Source organism: Phragmites australis, chromosome 3 (assembly GCF_958298935.1).
Source record: "Phragmites australis chromosome 3, lpPhrAust1.1, whole genome shotgun sequence".
In the NCBI taxonomy this organism is placed as follows: Eukaryota; Viridiplantae; Streptophyta; class Magnoliopsida; order Poales; family Poaceae; genus Phragmites; species Phragmites australis.
This window is the reverse complement of record NC_084923.1, coordinates 47,613,528-47,630,853: the sequence shown is the minus strand read 5'-3', so window position 1 is coordinate 47,630,853 and position 17,326 is coordinate 47,613,528. Positions and strand designations below refer to the sequence as shown.

The 17,326-nt window shown below is 44.2% G+C and overlaps 3 protein-coding genes across 5 annotated transcripts; 2 read left to right on the top strand and 1 right to left on the bottom strand.

Moving 5' to 3' along the window:
• The first annotated feature begins 806 nt into the window (after positions 1-806).
• Positions 807-2,256, top strand: LOC133911278 (uncharacterized). Of its 2 annotated transcripts, none has more exons than XR_009908636.1 (3): positions 807-1,741; positions 1,824-1,879; positions 1,970-2,256. XR_009908636.1 is itself a non-coding variant. In XM_062353476.1 (3 exons), the coding sequence occupies exons 1-3, from the start codon at positions 1,462-1,464 to the stop codon at positions 2,019-2,021; spliced, it is 393 nt and encodes a 130-aa protein (XP_062209460.1). In that variant the 5' UTR covers positions 808-1,461; the 3' UTR covers positions 2,022-2,255. The 2 variants fall into 2 exon arrangements, 1 of the variants encoding a protein (XP_062209460.1); XM_062353476.1 differs by having other exon boundaries at positions 808-1,741; positions 1,824-1,884; positions 1,970-2,255.
• A 3,864-nt stretch (positions 2,257-6,120) lies between these two features.
• LOC133913560 (AAA-ATPase ASD, mitochondrial-like) lies at positions 6,121-7,830 on the bottom strand. The gene has a single exon (XM_062356740.1). The coding sequence runs from the start codon at positions 7,705-7,707 to the stop codon at positions 6,238-6,240; it is 1,470 nt and encodes a 489-aa protein (XP_062212724.1). The 5' UTR covers positions 7,708-7,830; the 3' UTR covers positions 6,121-6,237.
• Positions 7,831-9,862: 2,032 nt separating this feature from the next.
• On the top strand, positions 9,863-16,443 carry LOC133913559 (uncharacterized). Of its 2 annotated transcripts, none has more exons than XM_062356738.1 (6): positions 9,863-10,306; positions 11,785-11,855; positions 12,563-13,344; positions 14,361-14,481; positions 15,503-16,017; positions 16,106-16,443. In XM_062356738.1, exons 1-6 carry the CDS (start codon positions 9,997-9,999, stop codon positions 16,221-16,223), a joined length of 1,917 nt encoding a protein of 638 aa, XP_062212722.1. In that variant the 5' UTR covers positions 9,863-9,996; the 3' UTR covers positions 16,224-16,443. The 2 variants fall into 2 exon arrangements, with proteins under 2 accessions (XP_062212722.1, XP_062212723.1); XM_062356739.1 differs by lacking the exon at positions 9,863-10,306 and adding an exon at positions 11,443-11,491.
• The last annotated feature ends 883 nt before the right edge of the window (positions 16,444-17,326 follow it).

Here is a 17,326-nt window from a genome sequence, read left to right as displayed (position 1 = left end):
TCGTGCAAATGCCAAAGTTAACTTTGGTATGATGCTATCTGAAATCACATCTACAACATTATTGAGATTGGATAAGATTGCAATATAATAATAGACAAACAATGATTCGAATTTTTTATATTTATTGATCTTTTATGAATATATATAGTGAGAAGAAGGGACGCATGTTTGTTCAATGAGCAGAGATAACTGCCGAACAGTTGTCGACGTAGATCATTTTGATATCTAACACTCCTCTCTGATCGAATATTAGTGAATAATTTTTAAAATTATATGATAAAATAGTTTTTAAAATTAATTTCATACCTATATTATATGATGAAAAAGCGAGTACATTTACAATACCACATTTATATACATTTTTATCATTACATATAAAAAAATATTACAAATGAACTTACTTTTTCACCATATAACATAAGACTAGAAATAATTTTAGAAATTAGTTCATTATATAAGAAGAATAGTAAATTTACTATATTTTTTGAATTTTATTTGATGCTCTAACAATTATTAAAATTATAAAATAATCTTTTTAAAAAATTAATTTAAATTTTACATAGACTTTTTAAATGAATCTCTCCTTTTTTAAAAAGAAATAAAGTATGTTTCATCCACTAAAATATTCCTCTGCCGACAGCACGCGTAACACTTTTCACACTTCCTCTCCCCTTAATTATGCTCCATCCCCAAGTCCTCCTCACCCCTCCGCCACACATCCATCCAACCACGCGTTGTCGCTATCATCTGCTCCCTCCCTCGCCTCCTCCATCCCAGTCCTCCTTTTCCACTACCGCATCACGGAAGAAAATGCTATGAGATCCTTCATCGAAAGATTCTTACGAGATCTTAATATATACCGTCCTTCCCTGATTTAACGACTGACACGTGCAACTAAGAGGAATATGAGAGACACAAAAATTTCCTTCCCCGCATTGCGCTTGAGGTGGCTGGCCGCGCTCCGCCGCGCAGGACGAAGGGGGCTCGGACACGCCGCCGTGTCAGATGAGGGGCCTAGCCAGTTTGGAGATTGGGGGACGACACCACAAATTCGTGCACTGCGGCTCGGAATCCGGCGTCAAATCTGATCTTGACAAATCTCATTGCGGCGGCGCCTCAGTTTCTCGATCTAGGCCGAGAGATGAGAGTTGAGGCGAGATGGAGAAACGTGGGGGTCCGCCAGTGCAGCTCTGGCTCCATCGCATGACAGACACCACAGCACCGCCTCCTCGTGGGCATCTTGGGCGTTCTGAGGTCGACCTCACCATGGTTGCATGGGCAATCAGTCGACGGTCTCCTCCACCACCGTCCACCAATTGCGATTGCCGCCACCGCCATTGTCCTCGCCAACCCGCCGGGCTGCAAGTTGACAGACCACTCGATTGGATCGACCGGAACACAATCTGTGCCCTGCGCGAGAAGATGCCGTAGAAGGAATCGTCTGTCGTCGGTCTATCGCGGATGCCTGTGCTGCCACAGCCTGACGCTTCTCCGCCAAGCCGGCTTGGCGGTGCTGGCCCATCGCTGCCGCCACTAAGAAGTCTCGCCAAGGTCCATGCGCCAGTGGGAAGCAACTGTGACAATATGCGCCGGGCACCGAAGATCGTGGAGTTCTACCAGCCCCTGATGAATCCGCGGGAGGCCAGGCAGATGGAGTCCCAGGGCCCTAAGGCGTCCAGCGGCCAGTGGGTCGAAGGTCACGAGGAGCGAACAGATCATGGAAATCACCAGGAACTTCAAGGTTAGTCTGCATCCTTGCTTTTTTCCTTTTCCTTATCAAGCACGCATGGATCGATCCACAAACACTCTTCACTCTTGACCAGGGGTTGCAAGACAAGATTCAACTGCTTGCAGTCGATTTGCAAGACAAGCCTGCGTGGTGGAGTACTATATTTTTCTTCTCATTTCACCCAAGTTGATCACTTCCACCACACTACTATTGCTGACTAATACTAGAAAAATCTCTTAGGTTACTGGACAAAGTTTTCCCACCGGGCAAGGTCACTCTACTTGCGCTCTAAACTCGATCCATCATCATCTCTTAATTTTTTTTTAACGTCGGGTCCCCTTCAGAGGCTTCTTTGGAGCCTAATTCACGAGACGTACATACCGCGCGAGCACCGCGGCTCGAATACGGCTAGCTCAGGACAGGAGCTCCTTGCTCCCTCCATCACAGCCAACCAAGCTAAGGCTCAGATGCTTAATTTTTATTTTTGGAACATCACATTCACATCTTGCATCTTTGATCATTGTACTGTACAGGTCCCTGTGCTGGAGCCCAATGGCGAAGTCATAGGAGAGTCCTTTGACCTGCTCAGGTACCTGGACGCTAAATTTACAACCCCAAACTGCTTCCTCATGTGCGCTTCCCTGTCCATGTTTGCCCACTCGTCTTACAGGCACGGCTGGCTGCTACACAGCCATGAGAACGCGCCCACATCGATGCTTTATTTTGGATCGCTTTGGCTTCTAATTTAATCTGGTTGCTGGTGGTGTGGTGCTAGGGATCGGGAGGTACAACACCATAGCGGCGCTGCCGGTGTGGGCTCGGACTAAATGCGGCTACCCCATCGGAGATACCATGAGTTCCCCGAACCTCTCAATGCCCCTTCCTCCTCTATGAGCTTATGAGAAAGTATCCTACTAAGCATATTACTTGATGTGAGTCTCTTATAATATCTACTTTCTCGGATGAGAGTATTCAAGATAGGATTTTTTTTTGTAAAAACTCTTAACAATCTTCGCATCACCTTGTGATCATCTAGCTCTTCACTTACTAGTCCTCTTATCTTGGTTATTAGCATCATCATATAGTCATACATGGTTTGAGGGGTTTCATCATTCTGCATAATAAATCTTCCTAATTTGCCTTCAAGCAAGTCTATTTTGGATTCCTTCACACTTATGGTGCCTTCATATGTGACTTGAAGTGTGTCCCATATCATTTTGGCTTCTTCAAGCCTATCTACCTTATTAAATTTCTCGAGGCTCAAACCACCAAGTAACACACTTACGGCTTGTGCATTGCGGTGTAGATTTTGCTCTTGATCGGAAGTGAGCTCTTTGTCTTCATCCGGCAACATAAAATATGTGCAAATAATCTTCTAAATACTTGGATGAAGGGATATTAAATGTAATTTTATTTTGTGCCTCCAAGCGGTATAGTGCGTGCCATCAAAATATGACGCACACCCGAATAGAAAAAAAATATAAGAATTGAAAGCTTCAATTTATCACAATTGAACTCGATTGCGACTCTCTTTCCTTTACCATTACTCGATGTCGAAAGATCACCTTTTGTACTCGTCAGGCTCTTCGAACTCTTCTCCCCGGATACCGACATCTTCAAATTCTTCAAGCAATGAAGTCTTGTAGGAGGTTAGGCTCTGATACCAATTGAATGTATGTGATGTTATCTAGAAGGGGTGTGAATAGGCGTTTCCTGAAATTTAAAACTCCATAATGGATTACAGAGTATGGATACTTCGGGTCAATCCAGAGACTCTGAGCTGTACAAGATCCGGATACTCCGGGTGAACCCAGATAATCCAAAAATAATAGAAAATTGAAAACTATGAGTATTTAAACGAATCTAGTTGAGTCTATAAGTTACAACAGATTCTAATTGATGTATGAGCTTATTTTCAACAACCACTTGCGGTCACAAACTCAGAAACAAGTAGATTGGGGTAAATCACCCAAAAGATCAACTAGAACAAAAAAAAAAATATACAAGAAAGTAAATAGGACAAGTATTTATTTCCCGAAGTTCGGATCCAATGATCCTACGTCTCCGTTGAGGTGCTCACAAAGAGTTTGATCTCTCTCAAATCTTATCCTCACCGAGCGACCACAAAGATTGAGCTTGGGGCTTACTCAACCTTCCTCTTCCCTTGTGCGGGCGAGGATGACCTTCACAAATTTTTCGGGGCACTCCAAAAGCTTAGGTGCTCTCTGAGTGACGTCTAACCGTCTAGGAGCTCGTAGCTCCAAAAGTAACGAATACGGGTCGACGGCTTGACGAATAACTCAAGTGCTCAAAAGATAGATTTAAGCTCACTAGCACTCAGTCTCACTTTTCAACCCACACTCTCAAAGCCTTGCTAGAATTAATGCATTAGAGGAGTGCAAGAGCTCTAAAGAAGCTATAAAGTCTTTTGTCTCGAGTTGGTTCAACAGCAATGAATGAAAGGGGGATTGGGGTATTTAAACTTAGCCCCCCAAAACTAGCCGTTACAATAGTTTTTTACTGACCCGGAGTATCTGGGTTCAGCCGGAGTATCCGGGTTAGCCTTCGAAAGCTCTACAGAGGCCTCTGTCCAGAGCCCTATCCGGAGAATCCGAACATTCACTATATCCAAGAGTATTCGGGTCTACCCGGAGACTCCGGGTTGAACACTCAAGCCCAAATAGAGAGCTTGACTCGGAGTTTAACCCAGACACTCCAGGCCACTTACCAGAATCCGGAGTATTTAGGACAACCCAGAGACTTCAGATTCGGCACTTAGGTTCTACTCGAGCACCCTACCAGGAGCCTTACCCGGAGGTTCTAGTAACCCGGAGACTCCGGATCAGCCTAGACACTCCGGGTGCAGACAAACACTAAAACTTTCCCGGTGTCTGTGTAGTGATTGTGTCTCTCTTTGGTCTAAAAGAGTTATTTGAGCACTGAGATATCTTCAAGTCAATTTAAACGCATCTCTCTTGATAGAACGGCATTCTTAAACTCAAGTTCGAAAATAAAAACAATTTAAACCTAATGAGTAACTATATGCCGCTTCTCTTTTCCTTTTGAGGGACGCCAACGATGTTTAACTTCTTTAATATAACTAAAATATATTCATAAACTCAATAAACATATTAGTCTCTTAATCTTTTATCATCAAATATCCAAAACTCACATAGGGGACCTAGATGTACTTTCATGGAGGTGGCGCAAGAGTCGGTGATAGTGGCTCCTTGATGACATCGATGTGGATGTCGACCTCCGGTGGCAGCGAGGTAGCGGCACTCACGGTCTGTGGGTACGTGAACGGCGTGAAGCCATGGATCGATCAATAGCCCATGCTACCTGAGTTGACGATATCGCCTGTCAGAGCCGCGGGTGGTGTGGTGCTGGGACTGGTGTCATGAGTGTCGGCCTGAGGACGATTGGGTGGGAGAGGGCCTCAGTGAGCATGACGAGTGAAGAAGCGACGACAGCGACCCTAGGGAGCGTGGTGAGGACGACCGTGACCCAGAGCGTGATAAAGATCACGACGGTGGCCGAGGAAGGTGTTCGGGCAATGACGTTACACGTGGTGCAGAGCACGGAGAAGGGAGGAGGCCAGAGCCATCACAGGTATGTATAGGTACTTGTTGTCCATGACGCTCACATGTGATGGAAGGCCTTCGTGTCTGAGTGTTTAAACTCAGTGGAGCATGCGTGTATTGAGATTCAATAGGATTGTAACTAGCTTGATTAGCGCGCCTGTTTTTTATTTTTTGTATGGAGCACGACAAAAAGAAGACTAAAAAAATTAGGTTCACATGAAATTATTAATGTTAAACACATTTAATTAATTATAGAGAAAACAATAGTACTTTTATACATGCACATAGTTTTAACACGTAGGTGAAAGTAATACTAACATAAAAAAATTTGTTTCATATTTTTTTTTAGTTTTAGATATTTTTCTTTGTATTTTAGATTTTTTATATTCATTTCGATATTTTCTAAAAATTTTCAAAAAATTTACATATGTATGTATACGTATATGTATATATATACATACACATATATGTATGTATATACGTATATACATACACACGCATATATACCCGGGCCCATTGCTACAGTAGCAACAGTAGCAGGGCCTACGAGAGCTTGAGAATTCTTCTACCGTTAGTATATTGATATTGAATATTGATGTAGTAGAAGATAAAACAATGATTGGAACTTTATTGATTTATTGATCACGATAAGCATCATCCAGGTATCAGCGATCCTAACCACTGGACTAGCAAGAAAATGTTTAGCACTGAACATCCAAGATTTTCGTTACGCAAACTTCAGGTCACGTAGACCTCGAGTCAACTTATTTCTTGTAGCAGTAGCACAGTATATGGTTTTTTCAAGACTTTTTTTAAAACCCCCGTAGTTTATTCTATATATCATTAGTTATTAGAATCCTGAATAAGCGAAGGGAAACTAGCAGAATTACCAATGACAAAGTGGCAATCAGTTAGAACTATGAACTACTGGTCCTCCTCATCTTGTTCGTCTTGTTCATTTCCTCCGCTCGCCTTCTTCTCCTTGGCCTCTTCCAGTGCCGTCACCAAGGCCGAGAGGCACGAGTCCGCGCCATCGTCGACGCTCTTGGGCGTCAGGTTCTCGGCGACGTCTGCCAACGTCATGTCCACCTCCCGCAGCAGCTCTCCGACGGCGTCGAACAGGTCGTGGGACTCCACGTCGAGGTATATCTTGGCCAGGAACTTGAACGCCTCGAAGCTGCAGTAGGACATCTCGATGTGCTTGTCCATGCGGCCCCTCCGGATCAGCGCCGGGTCCAGCTTCTCGACGTGGTTGGTGGTGAACACGATGATCCGCTCGCCGCCGCACGCCGACCACAGCCCGTCGATGAAGTTGAGCAGGCCGGACAGCGTCACCTTGCTGCTGGTGTCCTTCTTCTCGTCCGCGGCGCCGTCCTTCTTGACCTTGTCGTCTTCTGCTGCTTTCTTCTTCTTCTTGCGCGCGCCGGTGAGGTCGAGCGAGCAGTCGATGTCCTCGATCACGATGATCGACTTGCTCGTCGTCTCGATGAACAGCTTCCGGAGGTCGGTGTTGGAGTGCACCGAGGTGAGCTCGATGTCGTAGATGTCATAGTCGAGGTAGTTGGCCATGGCGGCGACCATGGCCGACTTGCCCGTCCCCGGCGGGCCGTACAGGAGGTACCCGCGCTTCCACGCTTTCCCGACGCGTGCGTAGTAATCCTTCCCGTTCTTGAACATGTCAAGGTCGTCCATGATCTCCTTCTTCCTCGCAAGGTCCATGGCGAGCGTGTCGAACGTCTTGGGGTGCTCGAACACGACGTGGCTCCACGCCGACCTTGCGAACCCGTCCTCGCTCCACTGGTGCGTGGAGATGTTGGTGAAGAGCTTCCGCTGGCGGTTCTTGACCATGACGGCGCGGCCCAGCCGCCGGACGCGCGGGAGGTAGGTGTCGAGCACGAGCTCGCGGTGGCGCTCGAGGAAGAAGAGCCTGTAGAACCGGCGTTCCTCCTGCGCGCCGCCGCCGCCGCCCCACCACGGCGCAGCGCCGTCCGTGCGCGGCGGCGGCCTGGAGTACGCCCACCACCAGACCGTGGCGCCCTGGAACTCGTCGGCCACCTCCTCGCCGTCGACCATGCTGAGCACGAGCTTGTCGGTGTCCTTGGCGCCCTCGGCCCTGAGGTGGCGCACGCCGCGGGAGCACGCTGTGCTGAGGTACGCCTTGACCTCCTCGTACGCGTCGCTGCGCTTCATGCGGCCGCCCTCGTACTCGGCGATGGTGACCGACAGGTACGGGTCCACCATCGCGGCCAGCCGCCGCGCGTGGCGGCTCAGGTGGCGCCCGAAGAACTGCTGCAGCTGGAGGTGCTGCAAGTTCTGCCACACCACCGTCCACAGCACGGCGACCAGGCTCAGCACCACGCCGGAGTTCAGCCCGCTCCACACCGACGCTTCCATCGATGGTTTCTTTTTTCTCTCTTCCGATTACAAGATAGACGCGCACGCACGCATGCACACCGCCAATGGTTTCTCGACCTGCGCCAATCACAACAGCTGGTCTTTGAGCTCCCACGGCCTCACTCTATACTTATAGAATTTTCTTGGGAAGCCCGATAAAAAAATATTTTTCTTGAAAGCAGGCAGGGTACGTCACGACGGTGACCACCACGGTTGCCGACATGACGCGCGGCGAGTCAATTTTGTTGTGTCCTTTGGAGTGCTTGCCCGAAGGAACCGTGCATTCAAAGCGCCGCCTTGTCTTGTTTTGTCGCGCGCGAGCATTGGCGACCTTTGGAGCTGAGCTGTGGCTGGACAGGTCGTGGTCATGCATCGTAAGGTCGCGTGGCGAGAGGCGGTGCGCGGTTTCTTGGCGACGGAGTGGTTGGACCAATGAAGACGAAGATTCCTACTACAATGACATTTGTTTGTCCGTCTCTTCGGCTCGTGATTGGATGACCGTACGGTGTTGTTTGTATGGACCGTAGGTTAAAGTGAGCAGTAGAGTTATATTTATTGAAAATAAGATTATATTGGTCTATATAAGTTGAGTTAAGTTTTAATTGATTGATCGAATTTAAATTTGTATAAATGGATATAAGAACTGAGATTGTGATTTGTTGCTCGTATAGAGAGATAATTTTGTAACACTGATAAGTAGATCCGACTACATGAGTAGATGCAGGAGCCTGTATTCGTTGAGCCAGATTGTAAACGTACATTTACATCCACCCGACGGGATTAAAATAGCATATGCGTGTAACTAAATATACTTATCTATCTGATTATAAACATTCATTGAAAGAATCGAGCATAACTCAGTTAGTAGGAGGTACACCACTACCATCTAAGTTTGAGTTCTCTCGAACTCAAATTTAGATGCCTACTTTTTTAATATAATATCACCTAATTCTTTTTAGGTCGGTCGAGTTTTATACACATTCACCGGACGAGATTACCATTATACGGACAACCGATCCGATCCTTGAGTTGATCTTAAACAGTGGATATTGATATTGTGTTATTCGGCTTGCAAGTGAACAAAGGCGACCGAGCGTCACATGATTGAGACGTTTGCTCGTCCACATTTTGAAGCTTAAAGTACAAATTTCGCCTTAAAATTAAAATTTCAGGCAGGTCTGCTTGTAAAATTCTCTACTTCTGAGTACGCGCCATAATGATTTTTCTTTGTATGTTCTGAAAAACAGTGATATGTTTAAAAGTTGTTTCTCCTTTAATTGTGACCCGTTGCAAAGCTCTGATTTTATTCTTAGTATTTAAAATGTTTGGAAGACCATTTCGAGGCACATTCCATTATTTCCTTCAAGAGAAGTACACACACGGCCTATTTAAAACATGAATTGTATAAGGATTAAAAATGAGACAATTCAGTTCCAGTAGGAATCCAGAAAAAAAAATCTAGCATTATACTCCTATAAAATATGTAAGTTGTGACAAATTCGATCGATCACCACCATTTATCTGAGTTGATCAAACAGTCACCATACAAAGTTAGACTCTGTTTCCCTTTATAAAAATACATTTAATTTTCTATTATTTGTCTTTTATACTTAGACTTACAATATTGTCTTTCATACATTCTAAAAATACATTTAATCTTATATTATTCATATTTCATACATAGACGTTAATATTTGATTTCCATACATTCATCGTCAGGTTTCTTCAGAATGAACGTTATCTTCCGCACTTTGCCTACAACACTAGCTTTCTAAAGAGTATGTGTCACTGTCTGTGCGTCGTCTCTACCGTCGTCTACTACTAAACTAAGGTACTATACGAGAATTATTTTTGCCTTTTTATAAAATTAGTTGCTATCTTTATCCTCCTCACAGTTTAATAAAATCACGTTTGATGAATTGATTTACATACGTGAAACAAGTATAGAGTTGCTAGCTGTAGAGGTTTCAATGTTCTGGTAAGACCATGGAAATCCCTCGCAAAAAAAAAGACCATAGAAATCCATGCGGAGCTGCTATTATGGATTGGATTGGTCGGGCTTTAGTTTGACCCACATTTTGGACTGTCTTTCTGGGTCTGGTGGGCTGAATTTTTCGCAGATTATTCCACTCTTTTGCAGTGGGTGTGGGGGGGGGGGGGGTCTTCGCTTCCCTCGCCGTTCGGCAGGTGTCAAGCTTCCGAGCACTCGAGGCCGAAGGCCGAGCCCACGCGACGCTGGCCACTGAGATCCCGGCACGCTGACGCGGGACGACCCGTCCGTCGTCGCGGATGGCGGCGGCCGCGGCGCAGCTGCTGGGCGACGACGGGCGCGGGTACGAGCTCGCGCGGCGGCTGGAGGCGTGCGGCGCGTGGCGCGCGTGGCTGGGCGACGACGCCGCGCACGCCGCGCTCGCGCAGCACCTCACGTCGCCCTCCACCTGGGACGCCTTCCTCTACCCCGCCGCCTCCCCCTCGCCGCCCCCGCGCCCGCTCCTCCTCCTCCAGCTCCGCGTCCGCGCGCTCCTCTTTGACAAGGCCTCCGCCGCGCTCCTCGGCCGCGGCGCGGACCCCACCGGCCTCCACTCCGTCAACGCCAACTGTGAGTGCATTCCACACACCCTGCCGGCTACTGGCGCCATTCGGTCGCTGGGATTTAGGGATCTGCTGCTGGAATCGCTGAGGCTCTAGGAATTTGGGGGGTAATTTGACGCAGGAATTAGCTGCGTGGTGTTCTAGGTTTCGTGGAATCTGGGGATAGCTGAGGATATTCGTTCAGTGATGGCTGAGTAAGCTTACCTCTCCAACCGATTAAAATTTGAGGGTGAAAATGTTAGTGGTCTGAGGCCACTACTGATCCATGGCGGGGCGAATTGAGGGTGACGTCGTAGTGTCGGATTACTGTCGTGTTTACTTTGGCTTGAAATGTTACTGTGAATTATTATGGGAATTAGCAGGCATAGAATTACGGCATTTACTTTTAAATGTTAGGTTGACACTTGCGAAAGTCTTCCCCTGTTGCAGACTAAAGTCATTAAATCTGCCATCCCAAGCTTAGGATATACTAGTGCTTGACAAGACATGATTCGTTCTAAATTCGGAAATCGATTAGAACTAAGGGAATTCATGATTCAAAGTTTAACAAGAAACTATGAACTCATAAGAAACAATTATCTCCATAGTCTGTCCTCTTCTTGCCCTCTCCCCCTCCAAAATGAACTGCTGGCTCTCTTGCTCTCCTCTCCTTCCCTACATTCTTGTCAAGCAAAAGGTGTGATGATGTTCAATAATTAGGCTTCAATATAGTTATCTGACATAAGCCTCTGTAATCATTTCAATACTTGGTAACTTTAACCAATCAAAGCTTCTGGGACACCCTTGTTCCCTTGTGGAACGGCCTGTTCTCCTCTGTTGGGGTTACCCCTCCTTCCTGAACATTTACCTCCTGCTGCTCAGGAGCTGCTGCCTTAGTTTACCCTTTCATTTTTAGTGTTTGTCCAAGTTCTTCTTGGGTTAAACGCAATTTAATTGTGCATATTATTTTATATATGCTGGGAAACATTCTACTGGCATCTCACAAATGTAACCCTGCACGTAAGACTATAAAGCATTGTCTGGTGTCATATGTTGTGATTCATTTTTTTTTTTTGCACCCATTCTAGGTAACACTTCTTGGGTGTTGAATTCAATTGGACAGCATGCGGGATTTTAAGGATCCATTAACATGTTACTTTTTCCTAAAAGCATAAGACTGCACTTCATTAGTAATTGGCATGCAATTTGCATGGTAAGTAAGTAATTGTTTAATATAAACAACTTCCTATAGTAGGTTCTTTCCAATAAATAAAATATTGCACTTATTTAAAATACCATCTCTATGCAATGCTAACCTTTCCTACCGAGTAGCAAATATTGATGTCATTTTTTAGGAAGCTGGAAACTTGCATGTGCAATAATCAGTAAACATGTAAAAAATTGAGTCATTTTTAGAAATAGGTGATTATTTTAAATAAGAAAGCCGTAACTGTTGTCTTTTAATCCGCCATGGCTGATTGACATTTTCTGATTTGTTATTTCCAGATCTTCAGCTCCATGGAGATGATATTTATTTCTCTTTAGAAGATGAGCAGGAAGATCACACTCAACATCAAGTGCGTTATACCTTTCCTTCCGTGCTTGCTTGTGTTATTACTGGTTGTTGTATATGGAATTCTCTTTTCCTGCCTGATTTCTTGAGTGATGTGCTGCATCTATGCAACAGTGCAAGTCGCGCCCAGTATAGCATGCAGTTCATGTTGTACTTTGTAGTTTTATTTGATTTCAAACGCCTTGCATTATTTTTCTAGTTAAGCATCTTTGCGACATGTTAGTTGTTATATGAAGCCGTTTTTCTCGTAGAGGTATCATTGCTGTTAATTCTTATCTAGATTCTAGAGTTGCCCATTACCTGAAAAACTCCTGGACATATAGCTACTGGGGAGATTATTAATTAGATTCTTGAGTTGCCCATTACCTGAAAAGTTCCCGTCCATATAGCTACTGGTGAGGTTATGATCTGTTAACATATTATTTATGTAAAACCAGGTTTTTGATAGGACAATGAAATGTTGGCTACTTGTCTTGCTACAGCCTGCTGGGTTGATCAATGTATGCTGCCATTGTATCAAATATAATTTCATGCCATGCACCATAAGTTTAGCGAATCAAAGCCCTGACCATTGAATGTGGTCCTTAAGTGTCCATCACATTCTGTATACTGTTTGGTATGTGGCATAGTTGCAATCCTGACATGCTAACTAAAGATAGCATCAATTCATCTGCTATATTCTGATGTTTTGAGACTTCCCGTGTGCTGCAGATGCATTCTAGAACTGTGTTTAGTCCAAGCAGGGACGGTTCAATGTTGTCTCAAAGGCATAATCGATATGACGAATTACCTGACACGTGGTACAAGCAATATGCTGAAAAATTCAGGACATGGCATAGCAAGCTTCGCTCAGGTGACCAAGAAATACCAAAGAGAACACCGGAGGGAATGTCTGACTATCTTAAGGTTTGCAGTGTACATAAAAGGAAGAGGACCGTATTTATGGATGGTCAGGGTTCCAGCATATCTGCCCCCATGTTGGAAAATGGCCCTACCCTGCACTCAAAGAATGCTGGAGATTTAACAGATGAAACTTTCATTCCAGAAATTAGATTTCCAGCTGACTGTGTTCCAGAAAGTGCAATTCCGAGAACAGATGGGATATCTAGGACCAACGAAATAGAAGTTCATGGGGTTCTTGATAATTTACCAGCACCTGTTAGCCGCAACACTGTAATGCTCGAAAGGTTTGGTATGATGCCTGAGTATTACAAGACAGGAAACAAATATAGAGGAAAAGATGGATCTAGAGTAGAAGGGAAATCTTTAAGTCAAGAGCAAGCATTGATTATGACACGGAAGTTGGTTGCTCGCTACTTAGCGAACTCAGGCTTTGAAAGTGGAACTGCAGTGTCTATTGATGTTCTTTCAGAAATAATAATTAAGCACATATGTAAGCTAGGACGCAACTTGAAGCTTCTAACTGACAGCTACAGGAAGCAATTTTCATCTATTGAACTCCTCAAGATGTTCTTACAGACTGTTGGATACAGGTACGTTAATCCTATTATATATAAGTGTGTTACTGTCTATTTTGTGTGTATTCCTTTTGCTCTTTCCGGTGTTTCTGCTCAGGACTTGGAGAGTGTATTGTACAACTGGCTTGAATAGTCCATGTAGGAGAGTTTATACCTTGATTCATAAACTGATGTCTGCTGTTACAACCATTTTGATAGATTTACTGGTCCATTGTAAATAGGGAAATTTTGATACTGGCACTGCAAAGGGCACTAACTGTCTTCCTCTTCCGGTTATCAAGGGAACTTTTCTTTATGTAACTCATTGTAAACATGTATGTATTACTAGAAGCTGAATTGGAGAAATCAAATGCACTTCCACGCTGAAGCTATATCCCTGCAGTCATTAATTACATCCTTCCCCATGCAAGCTTGTCATGTGTCTGTACTGTTATCAGTGTTATGTTCCACCCAGGCACCAACCACTTTGAATCAGATCGAACTTGGAGATGAGGTAAGCAAAAGGGACCATAGGAGGAATGGGCAAAGATGGCAGGAATAGTGAGCCATTGTTTTCTGTTCATCACTGTTTGACAGGGTCCCACTACTATTTAGACACTCCTACACACACTGACTTTACGGGCCCAATGGCTAGATATTCCATCATATCTTTACATCTTTTCACTTAGCTTCAGAGCAGAGACTCATGCTGCCACACATTCTACACTTTGCAGCTTACAGTGGTATCTGTGAAGGTTTTAGATTTGTATGCTTGGCTGCTTGTTGTGTTTTTCCTAGTTTTACTTGCTTGCTTATTACTCTTCACTGCCAATTTGCTGGAGCATGGTTGGGGCTCGTGGCATACTACATTACTACCTTGCCCAAACATCTTCCTTCATTTGAAATGGCTAAAATAAACTGTCATAACATCTGTTGACATCTTGATAAAGGTTCATTCTATATTTATCAGTATTATGGTAGATCCATAAATTATTTAGATTATAGCTGCTGAGGTCCTGATTGCGATTTTTTTTTTTTTATGTAACATGTAGTAACATTGGACCCTTGATGGAGATTACAAAGATGGGGAGTAGAGTGGTCAACCACCCAATTCATCACGATGCACAAGTTCTTCAGTCACAAAATCAAAATTCCCTTCTTCATGCCCAGCAGGTTGTCACTTACTGCTAGTTCACCATACTTTATTGTTGTGCAGCTTGGTTTATTCTCTGTACACCAATTTTCCATTGCATATGTAATTTCTTCCTGAGAACAATAGTTTTATTAGAATCGAAGAATCGCTTATCCTGCGTCTACCCATAACCATGCAAGGATGAGTGGATTTAGCAGTTTAGCCAACTAAACAAGCCATATGGTGATCTAGGCTGCCTGCCACTCAACTCAATTGTTGGGAGTAGATATTGCTTGGTGCTCAATTTTGACTGCAGGGTCGAGATATCGCCGTTATCTAAACTGGTTGTCAGGGGAATTCGATTTACGTTCTCGGTTTGTTTTGGACCCCAATAGTTGTATAATGCTACTGTAGCTAGCTTTTGGTAGGTTACCAGTGACAAGAAATGCTCCTGGCTGACATTATTGTTAGTTTTATTAAGGAATTCATCAGGTGGTGGCTTAGCTTAAATCTGTCCGATTTGGTCGGTTCCTGTTCAGATGTCTTTCAGATTTTGAAAGGACACTCTGAAATAGATCCCTTATGATGAATGCAAGTACCATACGTGACTTTTCTAGAATGGGTGCAGAAGAACGTTGATAACTCAGAATGAGAACTGCCCATTCTCTGTTAATCCCCATTCTTTTGAACTTTTAACAGAGAATGAATTTGTAGTAACATTTACTCCCTAGTATATACCTGCTAAACCAGCAAGTTTTATTGAATCAGCCTAGCCTTGAGGATCCATTTAACAGCAGCAGTTTGTCAGTCAACACCAGGATGAGAAACTTTTCTAGTATATTTGTTCTTTGGAATCCTTTGTTCTTCAACTACCTAAGCTGTTTCAATCAAATGGTTCATGAAATTTCTGTTATCAGGCATGGTATAATTATTCCCTATATATAGCTATGCATACTTGGGACTGCTATCAGTTGCTGAAATATTTATCTTTGAGAGCATAATATTGTTGTTTTATGCTGCTTCAATCGATACTAACATTGTATACATCCGGGCAATTGACAGCTTCCAAGGCAGTTTCCTCCACAAATGACACTCCAGAACTTGACACCACAACAGCAGCAGCTTCTGCAGCAGCAACAGTGGTTGAGGCGCAACCAAATGACCAGCCCCCGTGGTCCTCTTATGATGGCAGACAAGAACCAGCCTATGGTGAATGTGAAGACTGAGAACAACATGGATTCTCAAATTGATGGCCTGTATGGATCTCTTAGTAGACATCAATTGCATCTAAGGCACCAGCAACTGTTGCAGCAGCAGCAGCAACAACTCCAGCAGCAGCAACTCCAGCAGCAGCAGCAACAGCAACAACTTCAGCAGCAACACCTCCAGCAGCAGCAGCAGCAACAACAACTTAATCAGCAGCAGCAGCAGCTTAATCAGCAGCAGCAACTTCAACATCAGCAGCAGCAGCAGCTTAATCAGCAACAACAACTTCAGCAGCAGCAACTTCAGCATATGACCATGCCAGCAAATCAGAATGCTCAACTAGAACAGCAGTTGAAACAAGTCCCATCAATGTAAGTGCCAACCAACGATTCACGATTTGAGCTGTCCGTTTGACCATTCTTTGCTGCTATCTTGTTTAACCCATTATTTCCATTGCAGGAGTGCATATGGCATGAGAATGCCGCCTGTGAAAGTAGAAGCCTTCCATGAATTAGTGACTGGAGACTCTTCGCTGAAGCACGATAATGACCCTAACAAACTCTCTTCTCCAAAGTAGCTCTCTCTTATAAGTAGGGTACATGCATGGCCTGTATGTAGCTGCAGTGTAAAGGATAACATTTGTAATCTGTTGTTGCTTTCCTTTTTGTCCCACGAACCTCCTCGGTTTGGCCTGTGTAATTGCATATAGCAGCAAGGCAGGCCGTGTATTGTAGATGTAAGGTATTTTGTTGGTTTATTGCTCTTATAAAAGTCAATGCAAAACACAAACTACTATAGTTCCACATCGTCATACATTTTCCTACTGTTAGATTAGTCATCCAGTTGTCGTAAAAACTCAGCATATCGATGTATAGTACTCCAGTTTACATTATATATCTTTTGGAATCTTAACAGATGTTTTCAACATTATGATTCTAGAGCACAAAATATTGGTAATTTTTCTTTCAAGGGAGAAACTACTTTATGTATCTTCTAACTTTATTTTCAATAAGCTTGCTTTATTAAAATTTAACATAGTGCACACAAGCAAAGATATTCCGCTATCTTTATAGCAAAATAATCTCTTAGTCCACCGATCTTTTCAACTTTACATGTAGAAAGGTTTGTAACTCGTGTCTATAACCCTGTATTGCCTACAACGCATTATCCACAAACTTGTAACCACAAGCTACTCAATTGAAGCACAAAATGATAGCAAAAGTTGCTGCCAAGCTGAGCAAAGGTTCTGTCATCGCAAAGATACAACCTCCATGGAACGTCACTGACTAGCTCTCCCGGAACAAAGAGTTTCTTGTTCACGCGCGTCAGCCCATTGATATTGAACGTTCCAGAGAGATTCTCCCGCCATTCACTGTCACGCCGGTTTTTGCCTCTCCCTCTTTGAATTCTCTCTTTCTCTCACCCTCTGTCACTGCCATGTGGGTCCTGCTTGTCATATCCTTCCCCTTTCCCCGAATCTTCTCTTTCCTTTCCTGTGTACACCCAGCGCCCGATTCAAATCCCCGTTTTCGCGCTCGATTAAAGGCAAACAGGCACCCATGTATGGCAACCGACGCCGCATTGAAGAGTAATATCACACCGTGATCAATTGGTGAAGGAAAGAGGACGGAAATAAGGAAACTGATGTCTAATTTCTCATCGTCGCATTAAAGACCCGTC